The 11,730-nt window shown below is 40.6% G+C and overlaps 1 protein-coding gene across 1 annotated transcript in view; it reads left to right on the top strand.

Annotated features, from left to right (window-relative positions):
* The window catches only part of and2 (actinodin2), a 14,226-nt gene extending 5,802 nt beyond the window's left edge, over positions 1-8,424 (top strand). Inside the window, exons 3-6 of the mRNA XM_062023417.1 lie at positions 1,448-1,492; positions 4,663-4,799; positions 6,834-7,730; positions 7,894-8,424. Coding sequence (XP_061879401.1) covers positions 1,448-1,492; positions 4,663-4,799; positions 6,834-7,730; positions 7,894-8,301 — 1,487 coding nt within the window. The 3' untranslated portion in view covers positions 8,302-8,424. The remainder of the gene's footprint in view (positions 1-1,447; positions 1,493-4,662; positions 4,800-6,833; positions 7,731-7,893) is intronic.
* The last annotated feature ends 3,306 nt before the right edge of the window (positions 8,425-11,730 follow it).

The raw sequence follows: 11,730 nt of genomic DNA, 5'->3' as shown, positions 1-11,730 counted from the left end.
GTGGTAGAGCGTAATATGTATGTGTGGGAAAAAATCACAAGACTATTTCATCTCTGATGAAATAGTCTTGTGATTTTTTCCCACACATACATATATATATATATATATATATATATATATATATATATATATATATATATATATATATATATATATATGCATATATATTGAATATATATATATATATGTGTATATATATACAGTATATATATATATATATATATATATATATATATATATATATATATATATATATATATATATATATATATATATATATATATATATATATATATATATATATATATATATATGTACTAACTTGTCTTTTAGTAGTAAGTAAACAAACAAAGACTCCTAATTAGTCTGTGACTTTATATATATATATATATATATATATATATATATATATATATATATATATATATATATATATATATATATATATATATATATATATATATATATACACATATATAAAGTCACAGACTTTATATATGAACAGAACAAGCATATATATATATATATACATATATAAAGTCACAGACTAATTAGGAGTCTTTGTATGTTTACTTACTACTAAAAGACAAGTTGTCTTGTATGTTCACTATTATATTTATGGACAAACTTGCAATAAGAAACATATGTTTAATGTATCATAAGATTCTTTGGTAAAATAAAGCCAATAATGCCATTTTTTGTGGTACCCTTTATTTAGAAAACTATCGAAAAGTATCAAAATAAATATTGGTATCGGGACAACACTACCTTCTAGATACGTTTTTTAAAATCTATGAGATCCCTATAGACATGTAACAACACCCACTTAGTCAACTTTACACTATTTTAATGCAATATAACACAGTAATGCTACCGGGCCCCAACCTGTTTGAGAAACTCGTCTTCCGTCTACTTTAGCATGACAATGAAACATAATTCATATTCTAAAGTGTGTGAAAATCATCCCAACGAAAGCCAAACAAATGTTTTTTTGTATTAATCTGCGCGCCCTGAAGAAGCAAGTTGGTGCCATGTTTAGCTGATTCCACAGGGTTTTTTTTTATTTTAGTAGTGTTAAACTTCAGAAGGTGGAGCAGAGCATGTTTATAGCACAGTGGTAATGAGTTTGTGTGAGGGCTCCCACTTTGTAGTTTTACAGGTCAGGGCGGCCCCCAGCACTTGCACAAACATACAGCTATGAATTAGAATGTGAAGAAAGCTAGTTAAAAGCCCAACTGAGGGGCGGGGCAGGCTTAATTTGCAGGATGCTGCCTGAGCCGGGGCGCCAGAGTCTCCGGCACCTGCCGCGTTCCGACCTGGGGGGGCCCTTTTTATTTAAAGCGTCTCAGCAATTTTCCTCCTTAACGTAGAAGGAAAGTGTGGCATCTGGTCCTTGTCAGCAAAAGTCCCTGCTGTTGCTAATGTGGCTCCTGCTCGGGTTTTACAGAGTTCCTGGGGGCCGTCCCACTGGAGCTACACAAGCAGGACCAAGGTGAGCGCACAACACTTTCAACCATATTATGTCTTCCGGCATGCACGCGCTCATATTCTCTTGCAACTCAAGATTGGAAGGTGAAGAAGAAAGATTTTTGTTTATATTAACTATAAAATATTTTTAACAAATAGAATGAAATTCAATGGCATTTAAAAAAAAAAAAATTCTATTGTTTAAATATTTAAGAGTAATATATTTACCTGAAAAAACGCATTTCATTCAAATAAAAAAAAAAAAAAAATTAAAATAAGATAATAAATAAATAATTAAAATATACATTATTATTGAAAACATTCCAAAAACTAAGTGTGGAGGGAGATGTGGCCAGCGCTGCCTGCAGGAGCAAAGGTCACCGCCTCTGTCCATGGTGCTGAGGACAGAGCACCATCAGCGTGACAGTGCTGACGGCGAGACACAGCTGGCAGGTGATTAGATTCCACAGGTGGTACCGTGTTAATCTAATCATCTGTTGTCTTTAACAGTAAGCGGCCGGGAGCAGGAGGGGAGAGAGGATACGGACGCGGCTGAAAAGTCGCGTCCTTCAGGAGAGAAAACTTTTGTAAAAAACCTATGTTTATTAAAACCTTGTTAGAACCTGCAAGCTTGGCTCCTGTGCCGTGTCTGACCGTGGGACTGCGAGGACGCAACTTCCGCACTAAGAAAGACCTTCGCCAGGCCCTATTTCACAGTTATAAATAATACTCCGATAATAAATAAATAATTAAAATATAAATTTTTATCAAATGTTTTCCAAAAACTAAGAAAGACCTTCGCCAGGCCCTTTTTCCCAGTTATAAATAATACTCCGATAACAAATAAATAATTAAAATACACATTTTTATCAAATGTTTTCCAAAAACTAAGAAATACCTTATTTCCCAGTTATAAATAATACTACGATAATAAATAAATAATTAAAATATACATTTTTATCAAATGTTTTCCAAAAAATAAGAAATACCTTATTTCCCAGTTATAAATAATACTCCGATAATAAATAAATAATTAAAATATACATTTTTATAAAATGTTTTCCAAAAACTAAGAAATACCTTATTTCCCAGTTATGAATAATCCTTGAAAATAAAATCCTGAAACCAGATAGTGATCTGGATCAGCCCCAAAATGGAATACCTTCCTCTTTAACCCATTTCTGGCAATTCCTGAAAGTTTCATCCCAAATTTGCCCATAACTTTTTGAACAATGTTGCTTATATTCTACTATACAGCAAAATGAATGAAGCCTTTCGTTAGTCATCCACTCTCTTTGTCTCTGTGGGTGGAGGCGAGACCACTATGCATACTGTACAGAAATACAAATTCAGCCCGTAACATAAACGTAATGTAACTCAGTAAAAACAATCTGGATCAGCCCTAAATTAAATCACTTGTTATTTATACCATTTCTGGCATTTCCTGAAATTTTTATCAAAATTGACCCATAATTTTCAAAATTATGGTATCTACTAACTAACTAACTGACTAACTAACTAACTGACGCCAGCAAATATATACCGTATTTTCCGGACCATAAGGCGCAATGCCGATGAATGGTCTATTTTCAATTTTTTTTCATATATAAGGCGCACCGGATTATAGGGCGCATTAAAGGAGTCATATTATTATTATTAATTTTCTAAATTGAATACACAATGTGGTCTACATAACATGTAATGATGGTTCTTTGGTAAAAAAAAAAAAAAAAGGCCAACCAGAACTCTAATAACTAAAGTTCCTTGGGTGAATAATGTAAACTCACTACACCGGTATGTTTTAGTGCTTTCATGGTGAGTTTACTGACAGATATAAGTAAGAACTTTACACTACTTTATATTAGAAATGGCAACAGTGGAGGATGAATGTCACATAACAAGAAGATAGAGGAAAAGAAGAAGCTTATTGACTAACCGGGTCAGCACAGACTACAATGGCGGACTCGCGCAATTTTTCAGGATTTATGCAGATCCCAAATACAGATCAGCAGGTACCAGAAGATAAGAAAAGTTGCTTTTGCATAATATTGCGAAACAAAACGGCAGATAATACGTCTTACCTTATACACACACCATTATAATACTCCTATGTTGAAGCACAGTACAATCCATCAAGCGGTGTGGCTTCATAGCTTACCATTGCCATCATAGTGCAGTCTACACGTATCTCTTATGTTTGACTGCCATCTACTGGTCACACTTATCATTACACCATGTACCAAATAAAATTGCTTCTAGGTCGGTAAGCAAAACCAATATTATTCCGTACATTAGGCGCACCGGGGTATAAGGCGCACTGTCGAGTTTTAAGGGGATTTTAAGTGCGCCTTATAGTCCGGAAAATATGGTATACATACATCCTGGCAGAGGTAATGAAGGGGTGCACTTTCAATCCATACTGTGACTTGAACTACATGTTTTGCACTAAAACAAATAAATGTGGAATAATAATAATATAATATATAATATAATAATAATAATAATAATAATAATAATAATAATTATAGACTTTATTTGTAAAAAGCACTTTATATTGAGTAAACAATCTCAAAGTGCTACCGTGTATTAAAAAATAATAATAATAATAATAAAAAATAAATAAATAAAATAAAATAAAATAAAATAAAATAAAATAAAATAAAATAAAATAAAATAAAATAAATAGTATAAGTGCAAAATAAAAATTAAAAAACGGATATGAAAAAAACCTCCCTTATACAACTTTCAAACTGAAACCAGTACAAGTGCCATACCAGACCAGCACTAAAACGTTGCGCCAGGAGACGGTGACGGAGCAGGAAGGGGCGAGAAATTTCATATGAAGCGCCCTGTCATTCATTCAGTGACATTGTCACAGGTGCTTTCTAATGCAAAACGAGGCCCCGTGCACAGCAAGTGATTGATTGATTGATTGATTGAAACTTGAATTAGTAGATTGCACAGTACAGTACATATTCCGTACAATTGACCACTAAACGGTAACACCCCAATACGTTTTTCAACTTGTTTAAGTCGGGGTCCACGTTAATCAATTCATGGTAAGTGATCTGCTTATTAGCAGTTATTGCCTAACTCTTTTACCATCCATTTGGGAGTCTCCCCACTTTCTTTATTTCACATGAATCAAAAGAGGCCGGAATATGAGTTGTTGATTCGGATGTGTTGTCTTCACAGCGTCTGACCACGTGAAGGCCAACCTGCAGAAGCTGGTGCGCCACAAAAGGAACATGCCCGTCATGGCCGCGCCTCAGTTCAAACCCGACTTCTGGGGCTGGTACAAGTACTTCATGGACTCCCACAACCAGGAAGGAGTGAGTCCAATTTTGATTTGCTTATAATAAACGTTGTTGACACATACACTTTTGTACTCCAACAATACGGTCTGGAAAAGCTTTGTCTCTCCTTATAGATCAGTGTTTTGCAACCACACTAGTGTGCCGTGAGATATTGTCTGGTGTGCCGTGGGAAATTACGCAACTTCACCTAATTGGTCCAAAGAATAATTTTTGCAAATCAATAATTATAATCTGCAAATAATGTGCCGTTGCTTAGTGTCTGTGCTGTGTAGAACTGGGCAGGGTAAGCACGTAATACTCCATGTCAGCAGGTGGCAGCAGGTAGTTCATTGCTTTGTAAAAGTCGGAATGTGTCGGGTGAGACGAGGAGGGAGCACACAGTGTGCAGGTAAAAAGGTATGTAATGCTTAAATCAAAAATGAACAGAAGAGAAAGGGAAAGGAAAAGGCAATGGCTATGCAAAGCGAAAGTAAAACTGAACTGGCTACAAAGTAAACAGAAACAAAATGCTGGACGACAGCAAAAACTTACGACGTCCACAAAGTACATCCGTACATGACATGACAATCAACAATGTCCACACAAAGAAGGATAGCAACAACGTAAATAGACTTGCTTGCTAACACAAGGCAGGTGAGGGGAATAGCGCTCAAAGGAAGACATGAAACTGCTACAGGAAAACACCAACAAAACAGGAAGGGCCACCAAAATAAGAGCGCAAGACAAGAACTAAAGCACTACACACAGGAAAACACAAACAAACTCAAAATAAGGCAAGGCGATGTGGTGGAGTTTCATTTTTTAACATTTTCTGCTGGCGGTGTGCCTCTGGAATTTTTAATGAAAAAAAATGTGCCTTGCCTCAAAAAAGGTTGAAAAACACTGTTGTAAATTATTGATGTAGACCCGGGGTGGGCTAAGTGTTAAAGTTAAAGTACCAATGATAGTCCCGCACACACTAGGTGTGGTGAAATTTTTCTTCTGACCCATCCCCTTGATCACCCCCTGGGAGGTGAGGGGAGCAGTGAGCAGCAATTTTGGTGATTTAACCCCCAATTCCAACGCTGATGCTGAGTGCCAAGCAGGGAGGTAATGGCTCCCATTTTTATAGTCTTTGGTATGACACGGCCGGGGTTCGAACTCACAACCTACCGATGTCAGGGCGGACACTCTAACCACTAGGCCACTGAGTAGGTCTAGTATTGCCCATATGAGTTCAAACCGAGTCATACCAAAGAATATAAAATTGGGAACCATTACCTCCCTGCTTGGCACTCAGCATCAAGGGTTGGAATTGGGGGTTAAATCACCAAAAATGATTCCCGAGCGCGGCCACCGGTGCTGCTCACTGCTCCCCTCACCTCCCGGGGGGGTGGAACAATGGGATGGATCAAATGTAGAGGGTAATTTCACCACACCTAGCGTGTGTGTGTGACTATCAATGGTACTTTAACTTTAACTAATGCTGCTGTTTTTGTTTTGCCTTATTATTTAGTTCCACTAGAGGGCGCACTACAAATACAACTGGCTTTAATACAATTGTCTCTACAAAAATAGAAATTAGAATAATACATAATGTTGGATATAGAGAAAATACAAACCCAGGTGGCCAAATACTTTTGGAAATATAGTGTATGTATGTATATGTGTATATATGTATATATCTATATATATTTATTTATGAAATAAATAAAATCTGCGATTTGGTGAAGCCCGATCTAGCGAGGCACAACTGTTTGTTGTTTCTTTCACGTCCAACATTTGTTAGTGACATAACATGTTAATAGTTACATGTGAGGAATCTCAAAAAAGACAAGAAAAACAGGAACAATGAAAAAGGGACAAAAAGAAAAACACAACAAACAGCTATATTAATGTTCAACATGATGCAATAGGAACTACTTATAACAGTTTCCAACGTATTAATATGTTTTTAATGATTTGACTGGCCTATAAATGAGTCATTTAAAGCTACTTTATGCTGTTAATGCTACAATAAACAATATAAATTGATCCTTTGCGATTATTTTGTTCATATTTGTCTTTAAGGTTGAAGATTTGGACCGTGTGTACTTGGCGTACCTGCAGAACAAGCACAGGTCAGAGGAAGGCCCCACCTTCAACCACTACCTCAAACACCTGAGCGAAATCTATAAAGCCTGTGCAGACTCCGAGGACCCAGAATGCATTGCAGAGTCCACCAGCAAGCCCAAAGCTGCCATGGTGATGCCCGCCCCCATCAGGTCTGCCGCCGTCAGAATGTGCAACCCCCACGTCGACCCCTACTGCCTCTTCCCTCTGGCACCCAAATCTGCCGGCCCCGAGCCTGAGCTTGCTCCAGCCAAGGAACCCGCCCCTATCCGCAGGCCCATAATGCCCATGCCAATGAAGAGCCCTGTTGGCTACTACTACGCCCCGGTCTTGGAGTCCTTCCTGAGCCACGAGCAGAAAGCCGAGCTGTTAAGGATCTGCAACCATGAAGACGTTGAGTGTCTGCAATACCACCTGAGGGCGGCTTACGGCTACCGCCCTGCCGCCGCTCCTGCTCCCTCCTACAGTGCCCTTGGGTGCGACCCAAATGACCCCTACTGCATGCCTATAATGGTGCAGAAGGCCCCCACAGGTTTCTACCACCTCCTTTACCCCAGCTGTGACCCCACAGTGGACCCCATGTGCGTGGGCAACGGGGCCGCCCCTTCCAACCTGGGTGCTGACTCAGGAGTGCCTCAAGAGCAGCACTGCAACCCTCTCTTTGATGCCGGCTGCAACCCCCTGTCTGCCACCAAGCTGTCTGGCCTCACCAAGCCAGTGCTGCAGTACGCCCCTAAGGACCATCCTGCACACGTCGCCGCTCCCATGGCCTGCGACCCCCGCTACGACCCGTACTGCATACCGGCAGCCGCCGCTGTCCTGGGCAAGACGCGGCCACAGCTCCCAGAGCACCAGGTCTGAATTTGAAGTCCTGCTTGTAGGTTTTACTGTTTTGATTAATGTAACCATTTTTACAACTTCTCTTTTTAAATACTGTAGTGATATGTTGCTTTGCTGTCTTTAAACTGCTTCTGCTTCCAACGAAAAACACCAATCCATCCATCAATCAATCAACCAGGTTCGCTACAAGGTCGGCATTCGCGGCAAGACCAGGGAGGGCCATGACTGCTATGTGCACTATGACAAAGACTGCACGCCGCTGGAGTCTCGTCCAAAGGCCAAGAGCGACATCCAGGCTCCGGCCGAGCCTCTCTGCCATCCCTATGACCCCAACTGTGCCAAGTTTGCTGCACCCCCCGCCATGCGAGCCCAGAAGTCAGGCACAGGCACAGGCACAGGCACAGGCACAGGCGGAATTATCTTCCCAGACCCCGACTGCGACCCCGAGATTGACTACAACTGTCGCCTGCGTCACGCCGACACCGCCGCTGAGGAGAAGACGGTTGTCAAGCCCGCCAAGAAGTCCATGAAAGCTGTCGTCAGCTTTGAAGACTTCCTGCTGGGATTCATGAGCCAGCACAAATAGATACAGAAACAATAATCCCAAATATTGTTAACCTGAAGCTTCTCTCGGACTATCTCTTACTGCTATCAGCAGTGCAATGAAATGATGGGACAGTTGTTGATTAAAGTTTGTAGAAGAGTATGTACAGCGGTTTTTAGACTTCAGCATCTGTTGTAATTACAACCGCTTCTTTTATTTAGTTTGGATCAAGTTCTAAATAAATTAACATTTGAAAACCAATAAAACAAGTCCAAAGTGAACTGATGACAGTAAGGTGACGCCATTCTTTCAGCGCTGCCACACCTACTTGATCACTAAAGTGATTTTGTAATGGCTCTTGAATAAAATTATTTAATCAGCAGCATTTTTCAATGAAGAAACTCGTATGTCTCCCAGAGAAGGGATAATGGAATTAAAGGTCCCCTCTCATTATAACTGTCAACATTTGCATTTCACAATTTGGGGAATTTCCAAAGAAAATGGGTTATCATTTCCAGCACAAATGAAATTCTTTATTCCATCCATCTTCAACCGCTTATCCAGAATCGGGTCGCGGGGACAACAGTTCTAGCAGAGACCCCCAACTTCCTCCTGGGGAATCCTGAAGTGTTCCCAGGCAAGACAGGAGATGTAATTCCCCCATCTGGTCCTTGTGGGACGTACAACGAGGACCTCCCTCGGGAGACGCTCGTGAGGCATCCGCACGAGATGCCCGAACAACCTAAGCTGGCTCATTTCCAAGCGAAGGAGAAGCGGCTCTACTCCGAGTCTCTCTCGAGTACTGAACTTCTCACCCTATCTCTAAGGGAGATGCCAGCCACCCTTCTGAGGAAACTCATTTCGGCCGCTTCTATCCGCGATCTTATTCTTTCAATCATGACTAGGGTTGGGTATCGTTTGAATTCGAACGATTCCGATTCCGATTCTTTGTTTCGATTCCGATTCCTGACGATTCTCGATTCTGATTCTTCTTGTACCATGCCGGGATCAATGTGTTTGACAGGTAGTCCCTGGAAGGTGGTATGTATTTTGGGTCGAGAGTTTTCACCATATCCCTGCAAACATAAACAAACATGTAATGTTGCTGTTACTGTTTAGCCCAGTATCAATTAGCTTAGCTCTAACATTATTGCTTAACTAACCTAAATGTTGGAGATTCCACCTCTGAAAAGGGATGCAGTTTTTTGACTATGTGTGCAGTGACCTTTCTGTGGCACTCTTCCGTCTGTGGCACCGACATCCTCCTCATTGCCGCTACGGTGAACGGAGTACGCTGAGCACATCGCGGAGCCTGGCTAGCAGGTTGTAAATTGTCAATGAAAAAATATGCGGGCTAATTTATTAGCTGCCTCAACGTTGGCGCAAAACACATTATTTATTGCATATATATTGTTTTACTTACCGGATTCGGACTGCAGTGCAGTCACTGAGGTGCCAGGCTGGGCGTCGGAGGAAGAGGCAGAGGAGGACGGTCGGCGCAGCGCGTCGAAGACGGGACACGCATTTATTTGTACTCCATGAACTCGGAGGTGCTATATCATGTTCGACGTGCACCCTCCTAAGCACGAAACAGTCCTGTCGCACGTGTTACATTTCACCGATATTTCATTTTTTTTAGTAAAATAAAGCCACACTTTCGACCGCCAACGCCCGCTATCCATGCTTGACTGACTCGCTCGGCTACATAGGCTCGGCTATGCTAACACTTCCGGCGGTTGGCGCTTCTTCGTTGGTGTTCAGCGGCCTCTTCTTCCGGTCGGCGGACTTATTCTTTTTTTCCGGTCGGCGGACTGGGTATCGAAACTAGGAATCGAAATTCAAACTTTTGAACGATTCCGGGAGAATCGGAAAGTTAGTCCCGGTTCCAATCGATACTCTATACTCGATACCCAATCCTAATCATGACCCACACTTCATGACCATAGGTGAGAGTAGGAATGTAGATAGCTCGGTAGACCGAGAGCTTTGCCTTCTGGCTCAGCTATGAAATCCTTTATTGAAATTCTTTATTAAAAATAGGAACAGCACATATTGATGAACATATGAATAAAAGGCTAGTTTCTGCCTGTGGTCTCCACACAGGTTGGTGTATTAAATACCAAGGGTGTCCAAACTTTTTCCACTGAGGGAGGGCCACACACTGAAAAATGTTATTATGCAGGGGCCATTTTGATATTTTTTCATTTTCAAAACCAAAACAATATATATATATTTTTTAACCTTTAGGGCTCCCCTCAAGCTTGGTCTCGGAAACCCGGAAGGGGCAATTAAAATAAAAAAGAGTCATATTTTTATTATTATTTTTTAATATTTAAATCTTAAATCTCCAGGACAACTTAAGGTAGCTCTCTCTTGCAGTCAGTCGGCTTCGACGAGGTCTGTTCGATTTCATGAATGTGCTTTGGCGCATGTCAATGAACTCCAGGCTGTTCTGTCTGCCATTGATGGCGATTGATGTCAAAGGCCATCATGTTCCTCGCAGCCACATCTTAGAAGTGAAGGCGTGCTCTCCCCTGATTCCATCGCCCTTTAGATAACTGGGAGTAAAGCAGGTGGCGTGGTCGTCGGTCGTGGTTCATTCGATGGACGTGACCCAGCCAGCGGAGGGCTTTTTTCACTGAGGATGTCAGACATTGATGGAAGCCATGTATGGTTCAGAATCTCATTGTTGGTGACTTTGTCCATCCACCTGATGTTTATGATGTATTTCAGATGTCTCATCATGTACAGTCGTGGTCAAAAATGTACATACACTTGTGTCATGTACACATCATGTCATGGCTGTCTTGAGTTTCCAATCATTTCTACAACTCTTATTTTTTTGTGATAGAGTGAATGGAGCACATACTTGTTGGTCACAAAAACATTCATGAAGTTTGGTTCTTTTATGAATTTATCATGGGTCTACTGAAAATGTGACCAAATCTACTGGGTCAAAAGTATACATACAGCAACATACATTATCACCTTTGGTGATGTAGAAAAGTTACAATCAAATCAAATGATCTTCATGACATGGCCTCTTAACTTCATGTGAGTGATTACGATTGACGACACCTGTTGACTTCTCTGAGCCCATTTAAATAGGGCTCATGTGATGCAGTCGTTTGACAGTGTGGATTTAGAGTTGAAAGAAGCACCATCAACATTATTTTCAGCCTACGGCAGATTAAGAAGAAGTGTATTGACCAAAACATGTTCTGATTAATACAGTATGTTGTGTTTGTGGACTTTACCAAGGCGTTTTTTTTTACGGTGTCAAGAGAAGGCCTCTGGATTGTGCTGAAGAAGTATGGCTGTACCAAGATCATCAATTTGATTAAATCACTGGATGAAGGCATGCTAGCTCGTGTAGCTGTGGCTAGCACTACCGCAACTGATTTCCCTGCCTCAAATGGAATAAAGCAAGGGTGTGTACTAGCCCCAACACTATTTTCAATGTATCTCTCC

The sequence above is a fragment of the Entelurus aequoreus genome, linkage group LG16 (genome assembly GCF_033978785.1).
Source record: "Entelurus aequoreus isolate RoL-2023_Sb linkage group LG16, RoL_Eaeq_v1.1, whole genome shotgun sequence".
Lineage (NCBI taxonomy): Eukaryota > Metazoa > Chordata > Actinopteri > Syngnathiformes > Syngnathidae > Entelurus > Entelurus aequoreus.
The sequence above is the reverse complement of the archived record's forward strand: the minus strand, read 5'-3'. Positions and strand labels throughout refer to the sequence as shown.